This window comes from Mustela lutreola, chromosome 1, assembly GCF_030435805.1.
Source record: "Mustela lutreola isolate mMusLut2 chromosome 1, mMusLut2.pri, whole genome shotgun sequence".
Classification (NCBI taxonomy): Eukaryota; Metazoa; Chordata; class Mammalia; order Carnivora; family Mustelidae; genus Mustela; species Mustela lutreola.
The window spans coordinates 57,181,414-57,196,916 of NC_081290.1; the positions used below are offsets into that span (position 1 = coordinate 57,181,414).

Here is a 15,503-nt window from a genome sequence, read left to right on the forward strand (position 1 = left end):
GTGCCAGTGAAAGAAACCTAAGAAACTTGCAGAGAAAATGAAAACCAAATAGTTCTTTTTCTGTAAACCAAGGTGGGGGAAAGTGTTTGTTTGTTTTCATGAAGACGGTATTAGTAATGTCATGTACCACAGAAAAGGTGAAGAGAATGAAGATGAGAGTGAACCACTGGATTTATTTATCCATTAGCAAAACAAGTACTTCTTAGAGTTGAATTTCTATGGGATGGTCAGGGAGGAGGAACTAAATTATTTAAAGGGTTAAAGTCTGAGTTTCCTGGGAACATAGAAGCAGGGGATATAATTAGTAATTGAAGAATTCTTGAAGCAAAGGAAGGAGAAGCAGTGGTAGTTTAGGGTGTATCTGGGTTGTTAGAAGCATACAAGCACACCTCTGAGATACTGTGGTTTGGTTCCAGACCACTGCAATAAAGTGACTATCATAATTAAGGAAGTCAAATGAATATTTGGTTTTCCAATGCATATAAAAATTATGTTACAGTATACTGTAACCTATTAAGTGCATAATAGCATTATGCCTAATGAAACAATATACATACCTTAATTTAAAAAATGTTGCTAAATATGCTAACCATCATCTGGACTTTCAGTGAATTATCATCACTAATAACAATCATCATAACAAATATAATAATAATGAAAAAGTTTGAAATGTTGCAAGAGGGGTGCCTGGGTGGCTCAGTGGGTTAAAGCCTCTGCCTTTGGCTCAGGTTATGATCCCAGGATCCTGGGATCGAGCCTCTCATCGGGCTCTCTGCTCAGCAGGGAGCCTGTTTCCTCCTCTCTCTCTCTGCCTGCCTCTCTGCCTACTTGTAATCTCTGCCTGTCAAATAAAATAAATAAAAAAATCTTTAAAAAAAAATGTTGCAAGAATTACCAAAACATGACACAGAGACATAGAGACACAAAGTGAGCAAATGCTGTTGGAAAATGGCATCAACTGACTTGCCTGGCACAGAGTTGGCACTGATGTTTAATTTGTAAGAAAACACAGTATCTGTGAATATAATGAAGCATAACAAAATGAGATATGCCTGTATTTTGGGACTGTTGGACTTCTGAGCATATCAATAGATAGAGAAAGAAAAAAAATATAGGGGCAAGTTGTAATAATGAGTAGAGAGACATGTCTTGTAGTAAGGGTGGAAAGCAAAACACAGGTAGAAAGGGGAGATACTTATTTCTTGGCAAAGGAGTACAGGAGGAGAACGGCTGACAATCCAGAGAAGTTGTGTGGTGGAGCACAGGGCAGTAGAGGTTTTATAGCACAATATCAGACCAGCTAGTGAGCATAAGGTCCTCTATCAAGAGAGGCCAAGGCTTAGAACAGCTTTGGAACAGCTGCCACGAAGGATGCCCAACATCATGAGCTACTTTTGTGCTTCTTGTTAGTAAGGAGGGGGGCCTTTCTCATGAAACCTGGGAATTATGTTAACTAGTCAACCACACAGTAATTGTTTTGAGGACTAATAATAATTTTGACAGGGAATGGAGTTCTTTGAGGGCTTTCTCAATGCCTGTTAACTCTGCTTGATTACAAATGGCTTTAATATGGTTCTTTAAACATAGGAGGATCTTAGCAGTTCAGTCATGATTATGATAATGCTTTTAATTAAAAAAGTAATGAACATGAGAATGGCACTCCACAGTGCTCTTCAAACTTGCAATTAATAATTGCCATTTGCTGAAGTCCTATGAAAGACAGGTACTTTATTGGGTGCTTGGCATATATTTTCTCTTATTTTAGCAGTTACCATAAAGGGTAGACTACCCTAAAAGGGAGATTTATGAGAGAACAAGAGCATGTGAATGGGGAGGGGTAGAGGGAAGGAGGGAGAAAATCTGAGGTTTGACACACCACTTGATCTCATGACTCCAAGATCATGACCCGAGCTGAAAGCAATAGACGAGACGCTAAACTGGCTGAGCCACCAGGTGCCCCTAGACTAGTGGTCTTTAAAGTAGGTTGCACTCACCAGAGATGAGGAGAAAATATTAGATCTTTTTTTTTTTTTTTTTAAAGATTTATTTATTTGACAGAGAAAGAGATCACAAGTAGGCAGAGTGGCAGGCAAAGAGTGAGGGCGAAGCAGGCTCCCTACTGAGCAGAGAGCCCGATATGGGGCTTGATCCCAGGACCCTGAGATCACGACCTGAGCCAAAGGCAAAGGATGAACCCACTGAGCCACCCAGGTACCCCAATATTAGATCTTCTAATGCCTTTTTTAAGAGTTTTTTTTTCCTCTGTATAATAATATATTGATGCACAAACGAAATACATAATTCATAAACAAAAATATTATATTGTAGATGCATGCTCAAGTGTTTCCTGATGTCCATGAAGATTGAAAATGAAGGGATGGAAACACACACAAGTGGAAGCAAAAAGAAACTGGGGTAGCTATTCTTGTAGGAGAAAATAGACTTTAAAACAAAGACTGTAACAAGAGATGAAGCAAAATACTACACAATGATAAAAGGGACAATCCAAAAAGAGAATTATAACAATTGTAAATATCTATGCACCCAGGATAGGAGTACCTTAATACTTAAAGCAACTGCTAACAGACACAAAGGAAAAAATAAACAGTAATACAATAATAGTAGGGGAGTTTAACACAACACTTACATCAATGGATAGATCATCCAGACAGAAAATCAACAAGGAAACAATGCTTTCAATGACATGTTAAACCAAGTGGACCTAACAGATAGGTATAGATAGATATAAACACATTATTCCATCCAAAAACAGCAGGAACATTTTAGGTGCACATGGAACTTTCTCCAGGATAGAACATGTATTAGGTCACAAAATAAGTCTTAATAAATTCAAAAAGACTGAGATCAAATGATGCATCTTTTCTGACCACAATGGTTATGAAACTAGAAATCAATCACAAGAAAAAATTTGAAAAGAACACAAATAAGTGGAGGCTAAATAACATTATTCAATAATTAATGGTTGAACCAAGACATCAAAGAGTAAATTTAAAAAAATACATGAAGACAAATAAAAACCAAAATCTTTGTGATGCAGTAAGAGCTATTCTAAGAGGGATGTTTACAGCAGGATAGGCCTACCTCAAGAAACATCTTTAATAAACAACCTAACCTTACTCCTAAAGGAGCTAGAAAGAGAAGAAACAAGAAAAAGCCCAAAGCCAGTAGAAGGAAGGAAATAAGATTAGAGCAGAAAAAATGAAATGGAGACCAAAAAAACCCAAACAAACAAAAAAACCCCAAAACAAAAAAACAGAAAAGATCAATGTAACCATGAACTGGTTCTTTGAAAAGATAAAAAATTTGTAAACCTTTAGCCAGACCCATAGAGCAAAAAAAAAAAAGGACTCAAAATCAGAAATGAAAGAAATAATAATACAGAAATACAAATAATTTTAAGAGAATATTATGAAAAACTATGTATACCAACAAACTGGACACCCTAGAAGAAATGGATAAATTCCTAAATATAACTTAAAACTGATTCCAGAAGAAATAGAAACTTTGAACAGACCAGTTACTGACAATGAAACTGAATCAGTAATAATAAAAAAAAAACCTCCTAACATGGGGTGCCTGGGTGGCTCAGTGGGTTAAAGCCTCTGCCTTTGGCTCAGGTCATGATCGCGGCATCCTGGGATTGAGCCCCGCATGGCATCTACTGGGAGCCTGCTTCCCTGCTCTCTCTCTGACTGCCTCTCTGCCTACTTGTGATCTTTGTCTGTCAAATAAATTAGGAAAACAAAACAAAACAAAACAAAAAAGCAGGGGCACCTGGGTGGCTCAGTTGGTTAAGCATCTGCCTTCAGCTCAGGTCACGATCCCAGAGTCCTGGGATCATTTCCCACATTGGGCTCTCTGCTCTATGGGGAACCTGGTTCTCCCTCTCCCTCAGCGTGCCACTCCCCCTCCTTGTGCTCCTCCTCTCTAACTCTGAAATAAATAAAATCTTTAAAAATAAATAAATAAAAAATAAAACCAAAAACCAAAAACTCCTAACAAAATTTTAGGACCATATGGCTTCACAGGTGAATTCTACCAAACATTTAAAGAAGAGTTAATACCTATTCTTTTCAAACTATTCCAGATAATAGATTTGGAAGGAAAGCTTCCAAATTCATTCTATGAGGACAGCATTATCCTGACACCAAAACCAGACAAAGACACTACAAAATAAAACCCCTATAGGTCAACATCTCTGATGAACATTGTTACAAAAATCTTCCACAAAATATCAGCAAACCAAATCAACAATATATTTTTAAAAACCATTCATTGCCGAGTGGCATTTACTCCAGGGAGGCAAGGGTGGTTCAGTATTTGCAAGTTAATCAATGTCCTATATCACATTAATGAGAGAAAAGATAAAAACCATATGATCCTCTCAACAGATGAAAAAAAAGCATTTGGCAAAGTACAGTATCCATTCATGATTAAAAAAAAAAAAAACCTCTCAACAAAGTAGATTTAGAGGCAACATACTCAATATAATAATATGACAAACCCACAGCTAACATCACATTCAATGGTGAAGAACTCAGATCTTTTCCTCTTAGATCAGAAACAAGACAGGGATGTTCACTATAACCACTTTTACTGAACATAGTACTGGATATCCTAGTCATAGCAATCAAACAATTAAAGAAAAGGCATTAAAATTGGTAAGGAAGAAGTAAAAATTTCACTATTTGCAGATGACATGATATTATAAAAAGACAACCCTAAAGAAGCCAGCAAAAAACTCCTAGAACCGATAATTGAATTCAGTGAAGTCAGATACAAAATTAATATACAGAAATCTGTTACAATTCTATATACTAATAATGAAGTAGCAGAAAGAGTAATGAAGAAAACAATCCCATTTACATTTGTGCCAAAAATAACAAAATAACTAGGAATAAACTTAACCAAGTAGGTGAAAGACCTATACTATGAAAACTATTAAACATTGATGAAACTAGTTGAAGATGATACAACAAATTGGAAAGATATTCCATGCTCATGGATTGGGAGAACAAATATTGTTAAAATGTCTATGCTAAGGTGTGGTGCATAAACAATGAGTCTTGGAACACTGGGAAAAAAAAAAACCATCTCTCAAAAACAAAGCAAAAATGTCTATGCTACCCAAATCAATCTACAGCTTTAATGCAATTCCTTTCAAAATACCGATGGCATTTTTTTTTTCATAGAACTAGAACAAATAATCCTAAAGTTTATATGGAACCACAAAAGACCCCAAGTAGTCAAAGCAGTCTTGAAAAAGAAGAACAAAACTGGAAATATCTCAATTCCTGATATCAAGATGTACTACAAAGCTGTAGTAATCAAAGCAGCATAATATGGTACTGACACAAAGACACATAGATCAACAGAATAGAATGGAGAGCCCAGAAATAAACCCATGCTTATATAGTCAATTAATCTTCAAAATGGAGGCAAGAATATGCAATAGCAAAAAGACAGTGTCTTCAACAAATGGTTTTGGAAAAATATGCAAAAGAATGACGCTGGCCCACTTTCTTACACTGTACACAAAAATAAACTCAAAGTGGATTAAAGACCTAAATATGAAACCTGAAACCATAAAAATCTGAATGAGTGCTGGCAGTAATTACCCTGACATTGGCTTGTAGCCATATTTTTCTAGATATGTCTCCTGAGGCAAGGGAAACAAAAGCAAAAATAAACTACTTGGACTACATCAAAATAAGAAGCTTCTGCCCTTGGGGTGCCTGGGTGGCTCAGTGGGTTAAGCCTCTGCCTTTGGCTCAGGTCATGATCTCAGAGTCCTAGGATCAAGCCCCACATTGGGCTCTCTGCTCAGCGGGGAGCCTGCTTCCCTCTCTCTCTCTGTCTGTCTCTCTGCCCACTTGTGATCTCTCTCTCTGTCTTGCAAATAAGTAAATAAAATCTTAAAAAAAAAAAAAAAAAAAAAAAGCTTCTGCCCAGCATAGGACACAACAAAACTAAAGGACAATATACTGAATGGGAAAAGGTATTTGCAAATGATATATCTGATAAAGAGTTAGTATGCCAAATATATAAAGAACTTATACAACGTCATACCAAAACAACAACAACAAACCCCCTAAGTAATCCAATTAAAAAAATGGACAAAAGACATGAACAGACATTTCTCCATAGAAGACATACATATGGCCAACAGACATATGAAAAGATTTCCAACATCACTAGACATCAGAGAAGTGCAAATCAAAACTACAATGAGATACTACCTCACACCTGTCAGAATTATTAAAATAACACAAAAAAGAACAAGTGTTGGTGAAGATGTAGAAGGAAAGGAACTCTTGTGTATTGTTGGTGGGAATTCAACTTATGGAAAACAGTATTTTCCACTATGGAAACCAGTAACCACTATGGTTAACACTAAAAAGTGCAACCCCTATGGAAAACAATATTTTTTTTCCTCCAGAAATTAAAAATAGAATTACCATATGATTCAGTGATTCCACTACTATGTGTTTACTCAAAGAAAATGAAAAGAATTCATTTGAAAAGAATATGCACCTCTGTTGTTTACTGCAACACTATTTATAATAGCCAAGATATGTAAAGAACCCAAGTGTCCACTGATAGATGAATGGATAAAGAAGATATATATATGTATATGTGTATACACACACACACACTGGAATATTACTAAGTCATAGAAAAGAATGAGATCTTGCCGTTTGTGACAACATGGATGGACCTATAGTATGTAAGGCTAAGTGAAGTAAGTCAGATGGAGAAAGACAAATACCACATGATTATACGTGTATGTGGAATTTAGGAAACAAAACAAAAAAGAGATAAAACACCAGACCCTTTAATACAGAGAACAAACTGGGGTTTGCTGGAGGGGAGGTGGGCAGGGGGTGGGTGAAATAGATAAAGGGGATCAAGAGGCAGACTTATTGAGATGAACACTGAGTACTCTGCAGAATTGTTGAATCATATTGTACACCTGAAACTAGTATAACACGTGTGTTAATTGTACTTCAATAAAAAATACACATTGGGGATACATGTTGAAATGATTTTTCTGAGAGATGAGTGGAGTTCAGACCACTAAGACAGATGATGATGATAAAAATAATCATAGCAAACAATATAGAGTTGTTCCTGTGTGTTAGCTGCTCTACACTGATCATCTCATCCATGGCTCACAACACTTTTCAACGTAATTGCTACCATTACCGCCATTTTACCAGTGAAGCTGAAGCTGTATGACACAAGAAATTTTCCCAAGCTCTCACAACTAGTAAATGATGAAACTCGTGTTTTTTTTTTTTTTTTTTTTTTTTTTTTAAGATTTTACCCACAGAGAGAGATCACAAGTAGGCAGAGGCACTCGGGGGGTTGGTGGGGGGAAGCAGGCTCCCTGCTGAGCTGAGAGCCCGACACGGGGCTCGATCCCAGAACCCTGGGATCGTGATCTGAGCCGAAGGCAGAGGCTTAACCCACTGAGCCACCCAGGCGCCCCGTGACTCATGTTTTTAACCACTTATTATATGGTACCCTTCATAATTAAGTTTGCCCCCAATCACCTGGTGTACACTAGGAATCTCTCTTTAAAAAGGGAAAGGAAGGGGGGAGGGAAAGAAAAAAGGAAAGAAGGAAGGATGGAAGGCAGCGAGGAAGGAGGGAAGAGGGGAGGGAGGAAAGAACCCAGTCTTCTTAGATGGTAAGTTTGCCTCACTTAGTTCTCAAAACTGTGAGTTAGATACGTATAAACTGTACTTCGGAAGAGATGAGGACAGAGCCAGGACATAAACTCAGGTCCTCTGAATCTAAGGTTTTTAATCTTTTTAACCTCATTGTGCTTCTCTGCAGATCAAGTGACTAATTCAACCGAAAGTTATTGTTTAGGACAGTCTTGCCACTGTGCCTGGCACTACAGTTCTTTAACTGTTATATATGAATGTTCATATACATTTTTTGATATATAAAATATTATTAAATCAGTAGGTCAATTAAAAAAAAAGAAAGCAACAGTCATCCAAAGGTAATACTTACATTATCGGGACCTATTAAACAGCCCACACTTTTTAAGGGACAGAATGTATCAAATTGTCCATAAAAATGTCCAGTGCAGGGATTCCATATTAAATAGTGACTTTGCTCCCGAGTTAGCACATAAGCAGTTGGACCCTGAAGGAAAACAGTCATTACGTTTCCAATTAATTACATAGTTGAGGTCAAGATTAGTTTGCACACATGATTCATTATTTTAGTTGGACCCCTGATTTCTAAAATTCATGGCTAATGAGGAAAATTAGTTTGAAGTTCTAGGTTGCACTGGACTTAAGAAATAAAAGCAAATGTTCATTTTTGCAAAATGTTTGCATCTGCTAGTATAGTAGACAAAATAGGGATAGTTAATTAAGTATTTGGAGGGCTGATTATATCTGAATTCAACTCTGTTTCTAATACAGTAACTAGTGTTTGAGATACATTTATAATTATGTAAATGCATAGATGTTTTGAAAAGATACACACCAAACTGTTAGCAGTGACTACACCTGGGGTAGGGAGTGGGTGTGGGGGTTAGAGCCTGACAAAGTACTTTAACTTTTTACTCAGAATACTTGTATATTCTTGGATTATAATTATTACAATTATAATTATTTATTATATTATTTTAATTATAATTATATTTTATATAATATATAATTATTTTATTTAATTATAATTCAATTATAAATATTTTATTTGTTAATTATTTTTATAATTTTATTTTACAGTGAGCATTTATTCATTTACTGCTCATGTATGGACTTCCTTTGATGCTCACAATAGACGTCTGGGAAAGGGAGGGCAAGATTTATTATCCTAATTTCCTTAAAAAGCTCAGAGTTGTGAACTGACTTGCTTAGAGCCACAGAGCTCATGAGGAATAGGCAGAGCTTTGAACCCAGGCTTCGTGACTTCTTAGACTAGTGTTCTTTTCCTTGTGCTGGGCTCCCTGAAATATAATTATGGATAATGAATTAGTTTTTGATGTGATATACCTGCGCAGTGGCAACTGGTGCTATCTAATTCCCAAGGATTCCTGGAAACGTGTGGCCTCCTTTGGATACACTCTTTTTGGATAAACTGCTTTAATTCGTGTGAACTTTCTAACCTTGTACCTCAAATTACCCTAACATTCCCCAAATTTAGGGATATTTGCAGTGGACTGGGGGAAACATTCAAATAGTTGCTATCTCCAGTCCAGTGAAAGTAGCAGTATTATCAAAATATAGCTGCAGATATTCTTTTCTTTACTCCTGCGGTTATCTGTTGGGTTCCCCTTTGGCTGCTGGTTAGTCCCAGATGCCTGAGGAAGCAGTGGGCGTGACAGGAGAGATCTCTGCCCTTGGCACACTTCTTCGGCCCCCCTCATTCCTTAGCGTGAGTAACACTGGATCACTAAGGGAATCCACTGTTTCATGTCTTATCACTGGTTCTCTCTGCCCACCGTGCAATTTCTGGGCCACTTTCCTTGGAACTCAAAGCACTGTTATGCAAATGGGTACTGTTCATAATCTGGAACCCAACACAATCATCTTAGACAACTACACTCCTCTGTTGGAGCGAGCCTGCATGGTTTTACCTCAGGAATCGCACTGCCCATCATGAGCCAGGCCTTCTTCCCCAGAGAGAGAAAGTAATTACAGAGTAACACTGCGTGCTCTTCTTCGTCTCCTGCCAGGAGATCCAGAAATTGCTGACAGAAAGAAAGAAAAACAATGTTGTGTGGACTGCTTCATTCTGGATTTGCCATACAGGATTTTTTAAAAGTCACTGTTAAACTAAGTGCCTTAAAGTAGAAGACCTATTTAAAAAACCCTTTTTCCAGATTTTGGTACTATGTTCTAATTCATTAGAACAAACCAACGAACATGGTATTTTCTCTGACACTGATGACATGGATTTCGAAAATCGACATGATGGGTGAGGGAGACAAATGTCAAAGTTTTACTTTTTATCTTGAATTTATATATGATAGCTCACTGTGTGCTGAACACTTTTTTAAAAGCTATTTTTACAGCAGGTTTAGATTCACAGCACAATTGGAGGAAAGATATCCCATCCACTCTTGCCCCCACACATTATCAGCCTCCACTCACAGTAGTGTTACGACTGTTACAACTGAGAGACCTACACTGACACGTCTGAATCACCCGAAATCCACAGCTTACAGGAGGGCTCACGCTTGGTGTTGTATAGTCTTTGGGTTTCAACAAATGTGTAGTGACATGTACGCATTACTAGAGTATCACAGAATATTTTCACAGCCCTAACAATCACTTGTGTTATGCCTATTCACCTCTCTCCCTCCCCTGCTCCCAAATTGTTTTAAAACCATTGCATGCACGAACTCATTTAAACCTAGAATAAACTTCTGAGGGAGGTACTCCTCTTCCCATTTTATAGATGAGGAAGTGGAAACACAGAGAGGTGAGGGAATCTCTAGGGAGTGGAAAAGCCAATCTGGCTTGAGGGCACATGAATATTCTGTTCTTCCCATATTTTCTTTAGATGTCTTGAGGTTGTGGAAATGTTACTATAATATGTTAACGTTATGTTACCAGAATATCCCAGGGAACAACAAAAAAAATTAAAGTGTACTTAAACTTCTTTGGTTTGGAGCTATCTTTCAAAAGGAGTTGTAGGATATATTGCTTAATTTTATGTAAACACAGTACCACATGAGATCCAGAAGCAGAATGACTACCTGTGACAATATATATGTTTGTTTCGTAGAAGATCCATGTGGATGTTACGTAACATACACAGAATGTGAATCCCATGAGGGCAGAGGCCATGTTTATTTCGCTCATAGCCCGAATTTAGTACAATGTCTGATATGTGGTAGGTGACCAGGAAGTACATACGAATCAATAATGACATCATGTGCCTTAAGAAGCCCATGAATTATGGAATATGTGAGTTCCATGTGTAATATGGAGCATAATTTTGATTTTTTTAAGTGAATAAAGCTGGGATATTGTTAAGATAATACTCTGAAGATACATCAGTGTTATTAAGACATCTGAAACATTTTTTTATTCTTTGTGGAAATGTTTTTTTCTTCATTTTTGAACTTGGTCAAATGGAACCAGAAAGAAAAAAACACATCAGAATTTAGCTCAGTCTGCTAAACAGATGACCAAATGGATTTTCATAAGGACTAATGAACATGGCAATTTAAAATCACACAAGCCCTTGGCCCATGTTCAATGAAGTCAGCGCAAACTGTAAATCTGTGAGGAAGAACTACTCACATCGGAGGTGCTCCACAGGTCACAGATGCCGGCAAATGAAACCGTATCAGGCAAGAAAGGAATCAATGACACATATCGAGCCACCAGTTCCTGTTTAAACAAAAAATAACAGAGCAGTTCTTGTTTAAAAAAAAAAAAAAAATTTGTGGTAAAATAGAAAGCTGGATATGCTACCTCATTTCTTTCTTTCTTTCTTTCTTTTTTTTTTTTTTTTTTTAAAGATATTTATTTATTTATTTATTTGACAAACAGAGATCACAAGTAGGCAGAGAGGCAGGCGGGGTGGAGGGCAGGGAAGCAGGCTCTCTGCTGAGCAGAGAGTCTGACCGGGGCTCAATCGCAGGACCCTGAGCTTGTGACCTGAGCCAAAAACAGAGGATTTAACCCACTGAACCACCCAGGCGCCTGCTACCTCATTTCTTTCAAGAAAGTTTCCCGTATCACAGACATTTGTGTGTACAAAATGAAGTGAGCGCTCACCAACTGTTCCCTGAGTGTTGTGTCCACATTATGTCATTTTGCCCTAAGCACACACCCTACAGAGGAAGTCACAGCTAATACCCATCTTTCACAGATGAACATACTGGCTCCTAGGTCTCTTACTTTCTGGTATAAGAAGACTTTCCACAGTCATCTTGTATTTTCTCAAGTTCAGTTCAGAAAGCAGCCATTTCTCCAAGGAGGTTTTTTTTTTTTTTTTTTTTTTTTGTAATTTAATTTCATTTAATATTTTTCAGTGTTCCAAGATTCATTGTTTATGCATCACACCCAGTGCTCCCTGCAATACGTGCCCTCCATAATACCCACGACCAGGCTCACCTAACCCCATTCCCCTCCCCCACCTCCAAAACCTTCAGTTTATTTCTGAGTCCACAGTCTCTCATGGTTTATCTCCCTCTCTGATTTCCCCTAACTTACTTCTCCTTTTGAGAGAGCAATAGTATTTAGAAACTGAAACCCAGGCATCATTATAGTACAACTCATATTCCTGCAGTTTGTAAACATCTTCTTATTTGTGGCATTTCATTTCCTTTGTGGTGTTTTTGATAAACCCAAGTTCTCACTGTTAATATGGCCAAATGTATCTTTTTTTTTTTTCTTACAGCTTGTGCTCTTTTTTCTCTCTTGTTTAAGAAATACTTTCTATCTCAAGTCATAAAGATAAAAATGTCTTCATATTTAAATCCTCAATCTGTCTCTGCTCTTGAGTGATGTGAAGTAGGAATCTATTTTTATTTTTTCAATATGTAAAAATCCATGATTCCAATAAAATTTATGTAATAGTCAATTTTTTTTTTACTCATTTCCAGTCATCGGGTTTGAGTGGGTTAAATTTGAATGGACTTTTTATTCTTTTCCATTTTTCTCTCTGTTATCTGTGTGTCAATACCATTTTACTTTAATTACTACGGTCTCATAACAGTCTGGATATATGGTATGGCAAATCTTCCCACTGAGTTCTTCTTATTCCTCAGGATGTCTTGGCCACTTTGGCCCTTTGCACCATCATACAAATATTAGAATCAGCTTGCCAAATTCCACCATAATCAGTTTAAAAATCTAGTTTGACAGTCTTTGTTTTTTAACTGGAAAGTTGAATCCCTTTGCTTTGATTGCGATTGCTAGTAAACATTTAGACTACTTCTACTGCCTTATTCTGTGCTTTTTATTTTTCATACTTTTTTATTTCTTTTTTTTCTCCCTGCTCTCTTCTTCATCTCATTTCATTATTTTATCTCCCCCCACTATGGAAGCTATATGGACTTTCTTTTACTCTTTTAAGTGATTGATTTAGAAATTTCAACATGAGGGCACCTGGGTGGCTCAGTCGGCTGAGCCCCCAACTCTTGATTTTGACTTGCGTCATGATCTCAGGGACATGGGATGGAGCCCCGCGTCGGGCTCCACACTCAGCACAGTCTGCTTGTCCCTTTCCCTCCCACTCTGCCCCTCACCCGCTTGTGTCCTCTCTTTTTAAAATAAGTAAATAAAATCTTAAAAAAAGTAAAAGAAGTTTCAACATGAATATTTAACTTTAAAACTCTTAAAAAGTTAATAAATAGCTTCACTCTCCTCTTGGAAAATACAAGGGCATTAAAATACTCTCATCAATCCTTTCCTGACATATATGCATTTTTTCCCCCAGGATTTTTGTTTTTATCACAATTTCCCATCCTCATTGCTAGTAGTATTGATGTGAAGACAATGCCTATTTAGGTTTACTCACAAATTTCCCATTTTCCTTATTATTATGCTAATAATCATAGTACTACTATCCTTACTTCTCTTGGATGTAAATTTTTTTTTTATAAATTTCTTAACTGAGAATCTTTTGGTTGTAAATTCTCCCAGTGTTTGTGTGAAAGATGGCTTCACTGGATATAAATGACTAGTGTGATGGCTGTTTTCCTCCAGCCTTTTGCAGATATTATTCCTTCTCTGACTTTCATTTGTGCAGCTGAAAAGTCTATTGGTTGAATCATTGCTCTTTTATAAAAAATCTGTTTTTTCTCTCCAGCTGCTTTTAAGACCATCTTTGTAGTTCTCATGACATGCCTAGATTTTAATTCCATTTCATTCATCTTGTGTAGGATATACTGGGCTCTGGATCAGAGGATTGTTGACTTTCATCAAGTCTTAAATTCTTAGCTCTATCTCTTTGAACATTGTCTTTCTCTTTTCATACAGGGTGTCCTGCCTCTATCCTCCATGTCTCTTAACCTTTCCTTTAAATATTCTATGTTTTGCTATCTCTGCTCTATATTCCAAGTAATTTCTTTGCAAGCATATTCCAGTTCAAGTAGTCTCTACTTATATTTAGTATTTTGCTTAAGCCAGTTGTCTTCTCATTTTAACTATTCTATTTCATATTTTTATAAGTATCATGCAATATTTTTAATAATTTTCCTATCAGTTCTGACAGTCTACTGTTCCCTGGATTTCTTAAACTGAGTAAACATGTCTGTTTTATAGTATGAATCTGATAATTCCAGTATCTGCGGTCTTTGTGGCCCAATTCTTCAGTGTGTTGTGTGTGTTAACTCTTACCTTCTTTATGGTGACTTATTTCTTCATTGATAATCTTTTATATGTTTGTGTTGGTTGGAACTTTGGAACTTTTTCTGTTTGTTTTTAAGGCTGAGTTTAAAGGGCGTTCTAGAAAGATCTGTGTTTCCTTCTGTCAGGGATTTAGGCACATTCCCAATAGGGAACACTTTTAATTAAATTTTCAGCTGAAGTCTTTTTTTGGAGGGGGGTGTCATCCAGGCAGTGTAAATTCCAGTCTCAAAAGTGAATAAATACAACTTATTGATTAGGAATTCCCTGGAGAAAGTTTTCTCTTTTCTCTTCCATCCAGGCTGAGACAAGCAAGATTCCTTCTGCAAAGCCGGGTATTTCCTGGGTTACCAACTGTTGACATTACCTGTCAAGAGTCCTAACTCTGTACCTGAGTCTCTGATTCAACCATCCTCCCTCCCTAGCCTGGCACCACATATTACCTCCTTCCCCAACAGCCTTGTGGCCTGCTTGAAGCCCAGCACAAGGCATCAGGAATTACTGGACGACCTCAGAGAAGACATTATTTCAGGCTCTCACCCTTGTGGAATCTGCTTCGTTGTTTCCTGTCTCTGAGTTTCCCCCCTCACCTTAGTTCTATGTCAGCCACAATTCTAAAAATGGTTTAAAAATTTTATTCATCCCTCCTGTGTTCTCTCCTGAAAGAAGTTTTCTGCATATTTACTATGCTAGGAATAACAGAGGGAAGTCCCTATTATGGTTTTTAATAAAAATTGATTGACAAAAAAAGTAACTGATATGTGGAACACGGGCTTTTCTTTTTTGCTGTATTTTTATCTGCAAATAGATATATCATCACCCTGTTCCTAAATTATTATGTTAACAACTTATTAGCAGCAACTACTTCCTAGACTACTCACTCTCTAAAGATAGTTATGGGTTACAGTAGTCACTTAATAAAGCTGTTTAACATATGGCTTCTGTTATGTGTGGTTGTGAGGGAGAAGGTGCTTTGCAGCCATATTTAATGGCCCAGTATGGATGTGGTCTGTGGTGACAGCTTACATGCTTGTACATCCTCAAATCTTGGAAATAATTTTGCTTCATTTGAAGTCAATGACGCCTATCATATTAACTATAATACTGAATACTTCTCTAACTATAGTAGAAAGTGCATGAGTTCTG

At 37.1% G+C, this 15,503-nt stretch overlaps 1 protein-coding gene across 3 annotated transcripts in view; it reads right to left on the reverse strand.

The window, feature by feature from the left end:
• CC2D2A (coiled-coil and C2 domain containing 2A) overlaps positions 1-15,503 on the reverse strand; it is a 135,773-nt gene that overhangs the window by 9,903 nt on the left and 110,367 nt on the right. For all 3 annotated transcript variants that reach the window (XR_009351318.1, XM_059165192.1, XM_059165195.1), the window contains 3 exons: positions 11,301-11,390; positions 9,626-9,739; positions 8,047-8,181 (listed from right to left, as the gene is read on the reverse strand). Coding sequence is in view for 2 of the 3 variants with exons in the window: in XM_059165192.1 (XP_059021175.1) it covers positions 8,047-8,181; positions 9,626-9,739; positions 11,301-11,390 (339 nt within the window). In the remaining variant the exon portion in view is untranslated. The remainder of the gene's footprint in view (positions 1-8,046; positions 8,182-9,625; positions 9,740-11,300; positions 11,391-15,503) is intronic.